Below are 16,752 nucleotides of genomic sequence, written 5' to 3'. Positions count from 1 at the left end.
GAAATTACCCTTTGGTGATTCCTAAGGTTTTTCCCAGCCATAAAATTGCATGATATAAAAAGAGCTGTAATCTTTAGAGAATATGCCTCTTTAGAGAAAGAGGCATAATTTTGGAAACAGGGAGACCCAAGAGGTCATGTAAATTCAGGCAGAGTACTGATAGTCCTGGTTCACAATGGCCTGGGGGGTGGTACTTGGGCACCAGTTTTAAATCTGCTTTTGACGTGGGTCTGTTGCCAGCGACTCCAGCTATTCCGAAAGCTACAGAGATTCCCTGGACTCTGCAGAGTCCTCTCCCACCTGGCGCAGCCTCGGTGGGGAAGGTTCTCAGTGTCGGGCAAGGTGTGTGGGCAGACCCGCTGCGGGCATTCACGCTCCAACTGGGCTTGTTGCACGCTCTTCCAGGGCAGAGCCCATCCTGGCTCGGATTCAGGATGACCGCACCGTGATTGTGTCACCCGTGTTTGACAACATTCATTTTGACACCTTTCAACTAAGAAGGTATGAACTGGCAGTTGATGGATTTAACTGGGAACTGTGGTGCCGCTACGATCCACTGCCACAAGCCTGGTTTGATCTGCACGATGTCACAGCTCCAGTGAAGTAAGTCTGGTGAGCTCAGGAACCTTGAGTAGCATGTGGGAATGAGCTGCGGGGGTTTTGTTTATCTTTGGTGGCAGTGATGGGGGGTGGGAGGAGTGGAGGGCGTGAGGTGAAGGTCAAGGGATGGGGGGGAAAACCCAGTGAGCTGGCCACCGATAAGAAATTACAGACACTTTGCACTAGATAGGGGCTTTCAGGCAAAAATAAAGCAAAGCATTTAACATTTTAGAAAATATTTGGGCCATTCCAAACATTATCAGGCTATGAAGTAGAAATACCTAGATAAAAAACACGTAATTTGAGAGGGTTACATACACTTAGTCCAGCTGGAGGTGTTAGGGAAGGCCTTCAGGGTAAGAAGAGAGGTGGAGTTTTGAAGGGCAAAGCCTCGTTGGCTTCCCACCCCACCTCCATTCTGACCCCTGCCTCCTGGAGAAGGCGGTGACTCCCCTGCCGTGTGCTCTGCAGGAGTCCTTCCATCATGGGCATCCTGGCTGCTGACAGGCTCTTCCTGGGAGAGATCGGGTCTCTGGATGGTGGGATGCTGGTCTATGGAGGAGAGAACGTGGAACTCAGCCTAAGGGTAAGTACATTTTCCTTCTCTTTATGGCACAAAGCAGAGGAGAAATACTAGGAAGGTGGTAGGATCTCTGGAATCCTAGGGCACAGCTGAATGTCATTAGCTCAGGAGGCGGGCAAGTGCTCATGTTTCCAGGTCACTGGGTTAAGGAGGAGTAGGCAAGAGCGCCTCTGGCGTGCAGCTCCCTGGTGCAGGCCTGTGAAATCTGGGAAGGGGTAGAGCTGAGGCTAAGCAGATGTCTCTATTTTGCTTGAGGACTCTGGGCATTTTCCAAGCAACCCCTGGAATAAACCAACTTTGGCAGACAGTTTTCTATAAAACCAAAGACAGAGAAAACTGGAGTGTGCAGAGGGACCAGGGAATGCAGGCATGTGGGCAGCCAGTCTGCTTTTGGACAGACAGCTAGAGCAGTGAGCACAGTGGCCTGAGTTTGTGCTGAGACATGGGCTACTGTAGGACAAATAGCCAGAGGTGGGCAGCACGGCACGAGAATCCTCAAACCACTTCTAGCTCTGACCGTTGCTGTGTGTCTGCAACAATGCCGGCTTCACGCTCCAGCAACGATGCCTCTTCCTTGCCCCGACAACTTCCTATGCTTGTTTAGGTCAAATGAACAACCTGAATTTTTGTGCTCTATAAGGGAATTCAGGTGTAAACCAAGACAACTAGAGAAATTCCAAGTGCAGCTTCACATTACATCAGTGTATCAGTTAGCTATTGATGAAAAAAAAAATGCTGTGCAACAAACCACCCCAAACTCAGTGGCTTAAATCAACAATAATAGATTCTCATGGATCTACAGGTTCAGGGATTGGACAGGGTAGCTCTGTTCCACACATATTCATTCTGGGACTCAGCTTGACGGGGCAGCAGCTACCTTGGGAAAGAAATCTCTTCTTGTGGTGCACAAGAGGACAAGTGGGACCACATGAGGTCTCTTAAGGCCTAACTTTGGAAGTAGCGTGGTATTTCAGAGTAAGTCACGTCACCACACCCAAAGTGGTGTGAAGACGTAGGGCCAACAAATTCAATTTAGAACAGGTTTCATGCATAAGATATCCCTTTCCCAGTATTCCTTTTACCTCTTCAGTATAATCTATAGGGCCTTGTTATAATAGAAGGTGCTGATCCTTGGGTTTGTGATTATTCTTCTTAGTTCATTTTCTTTCATCTTCCAGCCTAAGGCTGAACTCTTAAAAGAGGCAATATAAGGTAGTTGGAAATTGCACAGGAATTGGAGACAGACAGACTTAAGTCCAAATCCGGCCTGCCTGTTCCATCCTGGTTGTGCAACATACAAGCTCTCTAAGCCACACCTACTACATCAACCACCTAACATGGTGAGTGACACGTGGCTTACACTCAATAAATGGTTAACGGTAAACATTTGTAAGAAGAATGTCAGGTAGCATTGTAAAAAATGCTGGACCTAAGTTCTAGTGCTGGCTCTGACTGTGGACTGAGCTGTGAAATGGATTTCTCCCCTCTCAGCTCTGCAATTCTGTGCCTGACACTCGGTGATCTTTGGTCCATTGTGGTGTCTAGAGGAACAAGATACTTTCCTATCTAGAGTTTATTCAGTTCCACTCTCTTCAGTTTCTTCCTAAATGAGACTAATGACCATACAGCCATATATTGTACCCAGTTAGGACCCACTCAAGGCCCCACATTTGTGTTAACAAATGAACATCGATTCTTGTCTGGGTTATACTTTAAGCCACAATCATTCAGTCTTGACCAGTTTTCCCATTTGCAAGTGAAGATAAGCATTCTTGTTTAATGTATCGCATAAGGATGACGGTGCAATCAAAATATAATAACGAATTTGAAATGATTTTATGAAGATATTAATTATAATGTTCATTTAGCTTCTGTGACAGAGGCTAAAATAACAGAGGCTTAAACAAGATAGAAATTAATTTTTCCTCCTTGTAACAGTTTGAACACAAGCAGTTCAGGATTGCTGTGGAAACACTATGGTGAGGACCAAGATTCTTTTATTCTGTGGTTCTGCTACACTGGACACCGCATCTGTGTTTTAGCCAGGAGCAAGAAAAAAGAGCATGCCCCCCCTATTTTAAAGGGCACTACCTGAAAGTTGTGCGTATCGATACTTCTCACTGCCTAGTCCCTGGCCGCACCTGTGTGAGAAGTCGTGTGGGAAATGCAGACTCCAGCTGGCCGGTTGTGTGCCCGTTACTCCTGCTGTAGCTGTAGGTGTCCAGGAGAGTAGATATTGAGGAGGGCAGTACAATTAGTCTCTAGTACAAAAATATAAATGCAAAAATAATCATTTTATGCATGGTACTTAGCAAAGTGCTGAAGATGGCCCTAGTTATGCTGTGGCTGGGTGTTTTCTACCTACCAGCTTTGTATGAATTTGGCTGGAACCCCAATTCTTCAACTTGGGACTCAAATCCCTCATTATTTCTGAGTTCCTCATGCTTTGCTTTCCCCTTTTGCATCTAGATGGCTCTCTGTTTTTATTCTCCCGAACACATGTAGAATCCTGCCATTTCAGTTTCCACAAGAAATCCTATTTCTTTTAACATATTGTGAGTTTTTAAAAAAATGGACTTTATTTAAAATGTAGGTAGTGTCAGGGGAAGGGTCATTCTTTCCTTTTTCTTGGATCCAATAGTTCTGCTAACCTCCAGGTTCCTTGCTTTGTGTGTGACTATCTCCCTTTTAAAACTTCGAAGGGCTTTCTAGGATCTGTCTCCAGGAACAGATCTTGGAGAGCGTCAGAGCTGCATGGAGGGCTTTGCTCTGACACCTAGTGGCCGCAGCAGGGAGGGTGCTCGTGGATGTTTGCACATGGAGATGACCGGCAGGAAAGCAAAACCAGCGTTTGTCAAACACCTTCCATATTCCTGACACTGCGCAAAGCTTAACATCTGACCTGCCATGACCAGAATCCAGCCCTGTCATTTAGCTGATAAACATGGGCAAGTTACTTAAAGGGGGGTAACCACAATACCTGCCTGGTGAGGGTTAAATTCATGCAAAGTATTAGGAGAATGTGTGACACAAAGTTATGCATTATTATTTCCAGAAGCTTCATGTCTCTGTGTGTGTGTCTGAGAGAGAGAAAGAGAGAGAGAGGGAGAGAGGGAGAGAGGAAGGGAGAGGCAATGGAAGGAGTTTGGCAAATGTAAATAGATTGGAAGAGCAGAGCTTGAAAACCACTGGGCAAGGATAATCATTAACAATTACATCATAAATGGCAGTCCTGGCTTTCAATTCAAATTTAAGGTTTCTTGTGCCAACAGTTAATTTTTCTCCCCTAAATTCCTGTGGGTTGAAAATCTCCCTTAACTAGGAAAATTGAAGTAAAGTTGTATTTGGATTTTTGAATGTTTGACTGGATAGGATAACAATATCTGAAAACAAACTGAATGTAACCTCCCCATGATTATGGGGACCAACGAGGAGACGCAGAGAAGGATAATGGAAGAAAAGACGTATCTCAGGTTGACCTTAGAGGCTGCTGTGACCGAGTACTTGTGAAGCCATTTAATCCTGCTCACAGCCCAAATGGTGGATGTGTCCTTTTAGCAGATGAGTAAGTTGAGGCTCGGCGAGAGTGAGTGTTTTTACCTCTAGCTGCCAGGTGTTCAGTGAGGGAGTCAGGATTTAAACACAGCCAGTCTGACTTCACAGCTTGGCTTTTTCTCATTCTACTCTTCTGGGTTGTGGGGTGCTGAGGAAGGGGACCCTGTGGGTTAACAAATGGAGGAAGGGATGAAAAAACGCCTTTTCAGGGGGACACTCTTTTGATAATGTCAACTGAACCACAGGGTCCCAACCACTCGCCCTCATCTCAGGGGCTCCCCCTGGCGTGAATGCGGGAGGTTGCTGACCACCGCTAGGTGGGCTAATTATCTCCCAGAAACTGCAGCTCACACAGGCAGCCAGGAAGAGAAGACATAGGAGACATGTTATCAATCCAATACTATTAGATAGTTCTATTATCTATTGGGATGAAGACCATATTAAGCTACGTATTACTTCTGACAAGTGTATTTTCATGCATCAGGAGGGTAAGGAAGAATATTTATAACTGGATCATAAGCCATAGTATCTCTTGATCAAGAATCACTTACATTAGCCATACATTGCTGTGCAACAATGTTACACGAACTTAGTGTCTTAAACCAAGAGGTACTCATCATCTCACAGTTTCTGTGGGTCAGAAGTCCATGCGCAGCTTAGCTGGGTCCTCCGCAAGGCTGCAAAGTGTCGGCCAGGGATGGGTTCTCATCTAGGCCCGACAGGGGATGGATCTGCTTTCAAGCTCACTCAGTTCCTGGAAGTCTTCCAGACTGAGGAAGTGTTCAGTTTTTCACTGGCTATCAGTCGGAAGCCACTCTTAGTCTCTTGCCCCATGGCCCTCTCCTTACGCTAGCTCACAGTGTGGGAGCTTGCTTCTTCAAAACCAGCGAGAGAGCATCTCCTAGCAAGATGGACACTACGGTCTTATCTTATGTAGTGCAGTCACATACATGTGATCGAGTACACCCTGTCACCTTTGCCATATTCTACTGGCTAGAAGCAGTCACAGGCCAGACTCGAGGGAAGCGATTAGGCAAGGATGTGGACACCAGGAGGAGGGCTCCCGGGGCCACCTTAGAGCCTGTTTGCCTCGCTGCCCTCTCTCTGGCATGAAGACAGAGAAAGTCATGGGAAGCTAAGTCCTGCAAGAGTGGCTCAGGGCATGGTGCCTCCCAGGACTTGGGCACTTCCCTTGGGGGTAGGTAGCCAGCCGAGGTGGCCTCTCCTTTTGTCCTTTAGGAGGACTTCCTGAAGGAGGTAGAATTTCAGGGAACTGTTTGAATGACAAAAGAGAAGCAATTTGGTAGAATTCTAAGGAAGGATGATTTAGATAAATAGGTTGGGAGGGAATATAAAAGTGGAAGTGGAAGGACTGAACTTACATTCCTTAAAAAATGGTTCCAAAATGCATTCTCCTTGTGTCAATAAGCTAGACCACTCATTGACTGTGAAGCCCAGCCTATAAAAATGACTTTTTCTCTTCTCTTGCAGGTGTGGCAATGTGGAGGGAAGATTGAGGTCTTACCCTGCTCCCGGATCGCTCACCTAGAGAGAAGCCACAAGCCCTATGCCTTGGATCTGAGCTCTGCCTTGAAGCGCAATGCTCTGCGAGTGGCCGAAGTCTGGATGGATGAGTACAAAGACATGGTCTACTTCGCCTGGAATGTACCGCTCCAGGTTTGCCATGGAATTGAGCAGGAGTAGGGAAGACTGGAAGGGGAGGAGGTGGTGATTATGGGGGAGGGAATGGAAAGGCATAAAGCAAAAGTGCCATTTCAGCCTTAAAGAATTAGGGTAAGGTCCCATGGTGTGATCGTAATGGCACTTAACATTTATGTAACAGTATAGTACTATGTTCCAGGCACTGTTTTATATATTAACTCATTAACCATCTCAACATACCTAGGGGCAGGTTTTATTTTTATATTCTAAGTTTTACAGATGAGGCAACAGAGGCCCAGAGGGTTGGAAGGAACTTGTTTAAGGTAATACAGGGAGTAAGATTTAAACCAAGGAAGTCTGGCTTCTGAATTCCATGTTCCGTTCTTAGCAAAGCCACGTCTTCTGCCCCAGCTGCCTGAGATCGACGTGCTGTGCCGTCTTCCATTCCCGAGTTCTGCCCCTGGGCTCGGGCCTGTTGAGCTGTGACGGGGCAGTCACCTCATTGGCAGACTGTTGCCCTCCATCACAGCGGGTCCTAGTGTAGCCCCAGGAAGGCAGGATGGTGGGTAGCTGAGGAATGGATCTAGGAAGGAAAGTCTGGAAATGAGACAGGGCCAGGAGCCGGGTTAACACTGGGAGCACTAGGTCTGGAGAATGTGAGAACATGCAGCAACGCCTGAGCCTTTTGAATAGTTCAAAGTCACCAAAATCCTTCCTTGAACAACCCAAGGTGCCAGTAATCTAGAGTTAGCTCATTGTTTGATGAGATGGATAGGAATTTATGCTGGGGTCCCGGTACACCCAGGTATGATAGAAAACAAGACTCCTCCAGGACACCCTTAGCTTTTTATCTCTACAGAATCATACTGTGACTATCTCAAACTGTAAAGAGAATTGTCCCTCAATCCATGAACTTCGACAAGGGATGATCTAAAGTTTTATAAGGGATGATCTGAAACAAACCACAAAGGAACTTTCTGGGAAGCGGGCAGATACACAAGTGATGTCTGCATTTCCTTTTCAATTTTGCCACTTTAGTATTCTTTCACTTTGATTCCCCACAAATATTACTTCTAAAAAGTCTCTTTTAACCTCCAAATCTTGGTGCTAGAATATTCCCTTTTGAAAGACTTTTTTGGTCATCATGAGAGTTTTGTGCCTTATTGATTTAAATATCTCAAATAGGAACAGTCTGTATCGACTTGCTATGATGAGAAACAAACCCTAGTGGCCCCACTATGCCGTCCTTGCCAATGTCTTTGAAACCAGCAGAGGTTTCTAAGGCTCAAGGCTTCTCCACTATCCCTGGAAATATGAAATACCCAGCCTACCTCACAGGCTCCAAGGAAGATACTCAGTCCCCTTGTGTGTGGTCCATACCCATCGGCAGAGTGGTGGAGGCTTCATGGCTCAAGGCACAGAAATGCCTGGTATTTCATTTACAGGACTCCGGAATCGATTATGGAGACATTTCTTCCAGAGTGGCCCTCCGGGAGAAACTGAAATGTAAAACTTTTGACTGGTACCTGAAAAATGTTTATCCAGCCCTGAGGCCAATCCACAGCATCGTGGGCTACGGGACAGTATGTATTACGAAATTGCATTTTAGATTTTGAATGTCTGACTGCAAAAGACAACAGGACTGCCCAGCTGAGGGTTTCCAGAGCCCATCCTGCCCATGACTCCTCTCCCAGCCCCCTTCCTAGGCCCTTTGCCCTGGGACCCTTTGTTTCCTTTCATCTCTTGCTTTCCAGTCCTCATCTCGTTTCCTTCTCTCTGCTTCTAGTCCCTTTGCAAACTGCAGCCCTTACCCTGACCCTGTTGGTCCCCAGCCAACCAGAGTGTCTGGCCTTGCCCACAGGAATTCCACAGGGACACCCCTTCCCTGTAGGCGAGGTGATGGGCTGAGGCATGGGTGTTCCCAGGAGGTGGGCACCGAAGTGGCCCCCCTTAGCATGTGTCTGTTTCCCAGTGTGCAGAAAACGGCTGCCAGGGCCCCGGCCCCTGCTCCTTTGGGCCGGTAGCTGCTGGCGCCCTCGGTGTGTTGGGGAAATGCAGGCCCTGGGGCAGCGGGGGGCCCTCTTTCTCTGGCTCTGCCCAACAGTGTTGTCGTGTGTTTTGCCCCTTCAGCTGAGAAACCGGTTGGATGACAACATCTGCCTGGATCAGGGCCCTGTCCCCGGCAACACCCCCGTCATGCATCTCTGCCACGGGTTCAGCCCACAGGTACGTCCACAGCCCTCCCTGCCCACCAGGCTGCGTCTGTGGAGGCTCAGCCCCCGGCAAGCTTTGCCAGACTCAGGCTCCGCGTTAGACGACGGGGAGGCGGGCGCTGAGCAGCCCGGGGAGTGGGAAGGGTGAAGCCCAGACCCGCCTTGTAACAGAGCACTTCCAAGTTCACTCTGAAAGTCGCTACCACACAGCTCCGTTTCAGGGAGGACAGGTAGGAAGGTCCTGCTCTGCCGACTTTATCCTCCGTGGTAACGTTTTTATTGACAATCGCCTCCCATCCCTTCTGCCGCTCCCTGTATGCCTCGTAAAGTGGACAGGTGAAGCCACCTGTGCTGCTCCTACGGGGAAGGAAACAGAGGGCAGAGAAGAGAGAGACGAATGGAAGTTTCTCCAAGGGACGGAAGAGCTCTGGCACCAAACGGAGGCTACAGCCCTGGGAATTATTCTTTACAGAAAATATTCCTATCTGGTGCCCTACCTTGCACGTTCCCTCACAGGAACCTTTTGAGGTATACACAATAGATATCATTTCCACGTACGTGAAAAAATGGTGACATATAAACGAGCTACCCGTCCGAGCTCACTGAGCAAGGTTGTGGCAGGCCGGGACTTCAGAGGTGTCCCGAGGAGCCCATAGCTGGGGCTCACAGTTCTGAAGTCCAGTTGTGTTTTTTTCTTTGAAGACAAGCTCCCTCACCTGCGCGAGCCAGGATGCTGTCGCAGCCCCTGTGGGGAAGGAAGCAGGCTAAGTGTCCCCTGCCCTCCTCCCTGGAATCAACGGGGGCGGGCGTAGGAAGCAGAGGCGGCTCCTCGCTGCCTGGGACAGTCCAGTGCTCCCTGTGCGACTGTCTCAGGGACTCAAGAGTAGGCTTCACCCCTCTGTAAGGCGAGGGCCTTCCCTGCACCCCCGCCCCTACCACGCCTTGGTCTCGTTTAGCACGTCTACTACCACCTGACCGGGGAGCTGTACGTGGGATACCTGGTTGCAGAGACAAATGCTGACGACCGCTGCCTGACAGACCCTGGAGACAGGGAGAAGCCCACTTTGGAGCCATGTTCCAAGGCAGCTGCAAAGGGACTGCATCTATATTGGGATTTTAAACCGGTGAGTTGCATGTTTTTTAAAGGATAAAAGTATATTCAGATACAGTGTGAGAGGTTCAGACTTGATCTGATAGTTTTAGGGAAATTAATTTCGGTGGCAGCGTGTAGGGAAAAGACCGCAGACAGGGAACTGGGTGTGAAACCGAGTCTCTGGACTAAGCCAGGGTGGTTAAAAAGGAGAAATACTGGAGTTGTTATAGTTTGACAGCTGAGAGTTTGTGCTTGTTAACTTCAATAATAAGTGCCTGAAAATGAGAGTTACACTCAACTGAGGCTTATTAAGCCAAGAGTTGGAGGATGTGTCTGGGAAAAGCACAGCTCACCAAGTATGTATTATGGACTGGGCTCTCTGTAGACGAGGTTGGGAACTTTGCATTTAAAGGAAAAAGGGGGTGCACAGGAAAAAGGGAGGGTGAGGGAGGTGAGCAGTGAGACAGCTGATGGTTTCCTTGTGAAGTTCTATGTGGTGCTCAGTAAGTCTACATGAGATAAGGTGAACATCCATAAAAAGGGGTAGAAGGGATACTCAATGTTGGGGTCTTCCCAGGGTGGGTAGATGAATGATCATATCCCCTTCTTGGTTTGCATCTGTGGAGATAAACTTGTAATCAATATTTAAGAGATATTTAGGCTACAGTCCTAAGGTTATAATTGACATACACTCATTTTATGGGGACTGTGTATCTTGAAGCGTTTTTTAAAGAGCTGACGGAAATAAGAAATATTTTACCCCAGAAAACGTTTCTTTGACATATTTTGAGATGGCTGTGGGCAAACAGGAATGTGCTGTCCGGCTGTCTAGGTGGGGCCCGGGGGAGAGACCTGCAGGGAATCTCTGCTAAACGTCGCCAGGCCCTGCCTATTGGGTCTGGGACAGGGTGCCGAGTCTGACACCCTGAAAGGCCTTAATGAAAACATTTCCCCAGGGCTGTTATTTTGAGGTGTGTCTGCATAACAAGACCACCTTGCCAGGGGAATGGGCTTCCTTCCTCCCTCCCACAACCTGTCCACCAAAAAACCCTGTTCAGTCATTTTCTACGCCCCTTCACTTCTTAAAAGACGACCCCTGCGCCTCTCTGGGGAGAGGATGGCAGTGCTTGTGTGACTCAGTTCTCAGGCTCAGTTCTCCATTTTAAGATCATGAATTTTAGGGGGCCCTGAGATTTTTATTTTTCCTTTACATTCTGAGATCCTAGCTTAGTCACCTTTAGCAAGCTCCTTGCTCTCTCTGAAGCTCAGTTTCCTCCTCTAGGAAATGGAGGTAGTATCTCCTTTATGGACCTGTTGGGGTATGCAGTGGGAAGAGTGTGTTAGCATTTAGCACGGCACCCAGCAACGGGAGTGTTCAACACATGTCAGCCACTGCGATTCGCTTTACTATTAACAATCACCAGAGACTCTGGAGCACTGGGATGACATCTGACAGGGACTAACGTAAAAGCCCTGCCTTTAACTTCAACAAGAACTGACCAAGAACAGGGCGGAGGGAATTGGGCAGAATGCACATGATAATGACACGAGGGACTTGGCTGACCACAGTCTACGTGTGAATTTACTCCAAAAGCTTGTGTGTTCTTAGGCTACATTGGTAGGCCTGGGATGTCCCAGTGGAGGGAGCGTGGTACTGCTCTGTCTGTGACCGTGTCCCTGCACACATTGGTACTGTATTAGGTTCAGGTGCCACATTTTAAGAGAGAAGGACATTCTAGCTCAACTATTCCTAACTTTTTAAAGCTAATGACCCTTTTGAGAATTCGCTGCTAGCTGTGGACTCTCTCTCCAAGAAAACACACATATGCACCTATGTGCAAAATTTTGCTTATAATTTCAGAAGGTTCTTGCGTCCTAGATTAAGCCTCCCAGAACTGGACAATAATGATTAGAAGAGGGAGGAGGGTAATGTCTTCCTAGTCCCTGTCTTCTTGCCTTAAGCTCCAGTTATATGAGCTACATGTAATTCAGTGAAGGCCATCCCCTCTTACCTGAGGCACCTTTGCAGGCAGGTGCTATTCCGCTCCTCCGCCTCTTCACCAGGCTAACTACAAAGTGTTGCTCTGGCCCTAGACATTGTCTCCTTCAGGAAGCCTTCCGTGACCCCACAGGAGTAGGACGAGTGGTTCTCCCAGGTGCTCTCAGGGACCCACTTGAAGCCCTTTTCTCAGTAACTCTTGCAGTTGCCTGCTCACTGCTAGGCTGCCAGCCACAGGGCAGGGCCTGGGTTTTGCATGTTGTTTTTCTCTAACACTACACCTGGAACACGCAACAAATGGTTGAAGAACGAAAGAAGATTGGCAGACCCAGAGGTATTAGCTTGGAGAGGTGAACCTAGAGATAGTGTCCCAGGAGGGCAGAACGGAGACCAGTGGCTGAAGACTAAGGAGGCAGATTTTGACTTAATGCAGGGAGCAGGGGGAGGACTTTCTAACAGCCTCCCAGCGTCAGCTGTCCTGCAGGAGAGTGGGCTGCACGGCATGGCAGTGAGTTCTCTGCCAATAGGGGTCACCACACAGAGCACGTCCGGGCACCTGGCAGGCCCGGTATGGTAGATGTGAGTTTGTGATATCCTTAATGGTATCTTTCATGTGAAGAAAATACTACTACAAGTTTACTTTGTTTTAAAAAATTATATTCACTTTATGCCAGTTATATACAAATCTGATTATTTTATCTCTAAGCCTAGCAAGTTTTAACAATCACTTCTATAGGGGATTTTTACAGTTTAATAAATTAAATTCCCTTAAACATTATGGACTGTATTTATAAATTTCATACATTAAATATCCTTTCTTAAGAATTTCAATTGTCTGACTTTAAATTTAGTAATTCTTAAGTTCTCTTAAATGTTTCAAAGTGTTTACAAAGTCAGTAAAATTTCCACATAATGTCACAAATTCAATTATTCAATTACACATTTTAAAATTGGTATCACAAGGTTAATCTATAAGATGCTGATTTTTCTTAAACACAGCAAGTACTTAAAAATAGTAAATATACACAGGATCTTTAGCAAATACTGTGTGTTTGATTCCCTTAACATCTATCTGTTATACTAAATCTCCTGGGAATTAAAGATGCTACTTATTCTAAAGAAATAGTTATGCATTCCAGACATGTTGAAGGTTGCCTTGCCAACAGAATTTTGGACGATTGCCTTCCCAGCTGACAGGCTGCTGCTGGAACAGAGATTTTGGCTGGATGTGAGATCTGGACCGCAGGACATCCAGGGAAATCCCCCTGCCACTCTGATGTCCAGGCCGAGTCCCTTCTATGGCCACTATGTCAAGAACTCTTAAAGTTAAAAAGGGAGGTCATCATGTAGTTCCTGGTGTATTACCTGCTTTTACGTTAGTCATGAGTTAATTCATTCTACCTAACCCTTTCCTATTCATCTCATCTCTTAGGACCAAAATTCTTTCAGATGAAAATGCTATTTGATCAAACATTGGGCCCCTCTTGTGCTCTATCTACTTTGTAGACACAGCTTATGAAGTCGTTCTACTAAAAAATTATGAAAGATATTTTTTGAAACTGAGAGGGAGATGAGACTAGATAATCCCTTTGTTTTCTTGCAATCTCATGATTCTGTGTTTTGAGTGACCCATGGGAGGTTATGACCTCCGGGGACTGCAAGAGGGCCAGCGCCAGTCACTGAGAGGGAATCCCAGTCAGAGAGGCCTTTTGAGACATGTGGACTCTGAAATGAGGAGCAGAGTGTTGACAGTAGTGATGCCACAGACATAAAAGGGAATTTGGGGAAGGTCATCTGTCTTCCGGGTGGAATGACGGCTCACAAAACAAAGAGGCTCTCTGGACGAAGTAGAAAGCAGAACGCGTGTGGTCAGCCTTCTAACGTTCAAAGGAAGAGGCGGGAGGAGGTGCTCACACAGGTTGCTGGGGAGCACGGAAACTGGCACAGTTTCAGAAACAACTTGCCCCCATGCAGGAAAAGCCTGACACTAATCAGAACTCCAAATTAAATATGCCCTCTTTAAGACACTGATTCTCTTTTAGGACAATGTCTTAACTTAAGGAATAGTATAGAATGTAATCTAAGATTGATACAGAGAATATCTTAATATTTATCACAGCAAAACATTGGGAAACATTAAATATCCAAGAGTAAAGGAGATTTTTCTCATCCCTTGAACTGAATATTATAGAGCCATTGAAATGACATTATGAAAAAATGTATTTCAAAAGATTAAAATGGGAAAATATGCATGTATATAATGTTAAATTTATATAAAGGAAGCAAGATATAAAAACCATATATACAATGTTATCCCGTCATGAGTGCTTTTAATTTTTTTAAGTATATTTTCCAACTTAAAAAAACAAGCATATCCTTCTGTAAAAGTGAAAAAGAAACAAAACCCAAAATCCTTTAATAACTCTGACTGGCAACTCCCCCAAAATAAAGACAAAAGCAAACATGTGTAAGATACAAGTGAACACAATGGAAAATAAACGAGGGGGTGTGAGAAACACTGTCAAAGCGCACGTCACAGGGAAGTTGAGAGAAAATAGAAAATAGGCCATTGGCTTTGTGTAAAAGGTCACAGTGAATTATAATAACCAAGAGTTACTGAGCACGTATTATGTAGCAGGCGTTGGGATGAACGTTATCTAACTTAGTCCTTGTAAGACTTGGTCTTATGAGAGAGGTATTATCATTGGTTCTGTCTCACCTAGGAAGTAACTAAGGTGCTGAGAAGTCAAATAACTTGCCAAGGTCACACAGAAGAGTAAATGTCCAGGACTCAAGCACGGAACAGTAACCATTGCGTGTCACTGCCTCGCTGCTTGGAAATTTGACTCTGAAAAGGAGAAAAGCCCTGAATCTTGGTTGAAAAGGGGGGTACAGTAAGGTCTAGGTTGGGTTTTTTGTCCCTCTAACATTGTGACATTTGGATATATCTAAAGGCAGTAGGAAAGGAATCTGCAAAGAGAGAGAGATAAAGGAAGGGTATTAGACAGGAGAGTGGCCCCCAGCACTCGGGACGGCCAGGACTCAGGGCACAGAGGGGCTGCTGGCCGCTGACACGGGGAGGGGCAGCTCCTTTGAGACAGTTCATGAGGCCATGTCCTGAGGACCTGACAGATTGGCAGCAAGTGTGGTCCTTGTGACATGGAGTTAAAGTGAGCCTCAAGGGGTGGGGACCGAGGGACAAGATGTGCTGAGAAAGCCTGGAAGTGGAACCCTGAGGCGTAAGCCAGGCCCTGAGGCCAGGCTGCTGGTCTGGGGGCCAGGCCTGCGGCAGGGACGCCGTCCAGGAGTGCCCTGTGGTCTGGAGGCAGGGCCCAGAGGCAGGAGCTAAGGCCACGGTGGTGGCGAAATTCTGGAATCTGGAGAGCCGCCGTGAGTGACTGATGCTGGATGGGGGCCCACGGAAGCAGCGGTGGTAGGGGGCGGGGCAGGGGGGCCAGGGGCAGGCACAGTTGGGGAGCAGGGCTTGTTGGGGGCAATTTGTGATTAGAAAAGATGAGAGGCAGGGAGGTGATGGTGAGAGGGAAGCAGGGACTTGGAGGTGTCAGAGCTGCAGCCCTCCCTGGTGGCAGTCTGTCCGAGGGGACAGTGAGATCAGGGCTTCTCACCAGACATCAGGACGGATGCTGTGCACAAGTGTAAGAGCAGAGGATGGTGGATGACGGGGACACAACCTGACCCAGGCACTCATGTAGATCATGTGAGCGATTCCTGCGCAGGGTGGGGCGGGGTTTGGGGAGGGGGAGGGCTGGGAGTGGAGGGCAGGCCAGGGAGGTGGCAGTTTGGACAGATGGCAGAACGTTCGTTGTTGAGACGTGGAGCTAAGGAGGAAGGTGCCTGGCGGGGCTGGGAGGAGCACACGGGAACAAGAAGGATGAGCTTTCCTCCCTGTGCCCCGCTCAGACTGGCTAGTGGCAGAGATGAACTTAGATTTATTGTGCACGTTTCGTGTGTCAGGTACAAGATGCTCTATCAATAGTAATCCCCTTTTAACCTTATTATTGGCCCTAAACCCATTTTATAGATGAGGAAATTGAGACTTGGAGACGTTAGGTTAGTTGACAAAGGCCACACAGTTTGTATGTGGTGAGCAGGGATTCAACCCCGACTCTTCCAGCACTAAAGCCCAAAATGTTCCCCAACATAAACCTTGGTGCAGCCCTCAGGACAGGGGAGTCAGGAGGCTGCCCCAGCGCGGGGGAGAAAATAGATCTTGAACGTGACTCTGCTTCAGGCCCACAGTACGGTCTCACCGAGGAGGGAGAGGGACACACGGTGAGGGTGGCCTGATGGGTTCACGGGCTCAGGTGAGGACGTGGGTAGGAGGGCCTAGTTGAGAGGCCCACACCTCTCCAAGGTGCCACTGTGTTATGCTCGGGAGAGGCTGAGGACGTCACACAAAGCCAAGCAGCATTGCAGACCTGGTTCATGAGCCTTGGCTGGCTGAGGAAGCACTGGGTGGTCTAATCCTACACTCGGTTTCCTTTTCTCCCCTGGATGACTTGCAGAGGGTCGAGGGACCCCTCAGGCACATGGGAAACCACAGCAGGGAGCGCAAGTGTAGGGAGCGATGCTCTATAGGGCGTTTCAACACCTTGACTCTGTCTCTCCCTCCGTCCAGGGAAAAGCTGTCATAAACAGGGGCACCAGACGGTGTCTGGAGATCAAGAAGGACCCTTCCGGCAGCTACGTGCTCGTGCTGCAGACCTGCACCGGGCAAGTGTGGGGCATACAGCACACCGTCAGAAACTGGGGCCGGACTGACAGCCAGTGATCCCCAGACGCCTGTGTGTGGCCCCCGGTTCTTGCAACTGGAATGGCTTCTACCCTCAACACTGCTCAAAGTGGGGCAGGGTGAGAGAAAGAAAGTGTGTGTGTGTGTGTGTGTGTGTGTGTGTGTGTGTGTGTGGTGACTTGGGCGTGTGGCTCACAGGACGTGTGGCTCACAGGACGTGGGGAGGCGAGGCCTGTGCGAGTGTCACGGTGCATCTGCTGGGGAAAGGCAAGGAAACTCGGATGCCTTGTCCCC

The 16,752-nt window shown here is 47.8% G+C and overlaps 1 protein-coding gene across 1 annotated transcript in view; it reads left to right on the top strand.

The window, feature by feature from the left end:
• Positions 1–16,507, top strand: part of GALNT8 (polypeptide N-acetylgalactosaminyltransferase 8) — a 49,232-nt gene extending 32,725 nt beyond the window's left edge. The window contains exons 5-11 of the mRNA XM_045554546.1: positions 406–603; positions 1,072–1,186; positions 6,230–6,415; positions 7,846–7,983; positions 8,531–8,626; positions 9,570–9,737; positions 16,345–16,507. Of these exons, the coding sequence (XP_045410502.1) occupies positions 406–603; positions 1,072–1,186; positions 6,230–6,415; positions 7,846–7,983; positions 8,531–8,626; positions 9,570–9,737; positions 16,345–16,497 (1,054 nt within the window). The 3' untranslated portion in view covers positions 16,498–16,507. The remainder of the gene's footprint in view (positions 1–405; positions 604–1,071; positions 1,187–6,229; positions 6,416–7,845; positions 7,984–8,530; positions 8,627–9,569; positions 9,738–16,344) is intronic.
• The last annotated feature ends 245 nt before the right edge of the window (positions 16,508–16,752 follow it).

This window comes from Lemur catta, chromosome 6 (assembly GCF_020740605.2).
Source record: "Lemur catta isolate mLemCat1 chromosome 6, mLemCat1.pri, whole genome shotgun sequence".
Taxonomy (NCBI): domain Eukaryota; kingdom Metazoa; phylum Chordata; class Mammalia; order Primates; family Lemuridae; genus Lemur; species Lemur catta.
The sequence above is the reverse complement of the archived record's forward strand: the minus strand, read 5'-3'. Positions and strand labels throughout refer to the sequence as shown.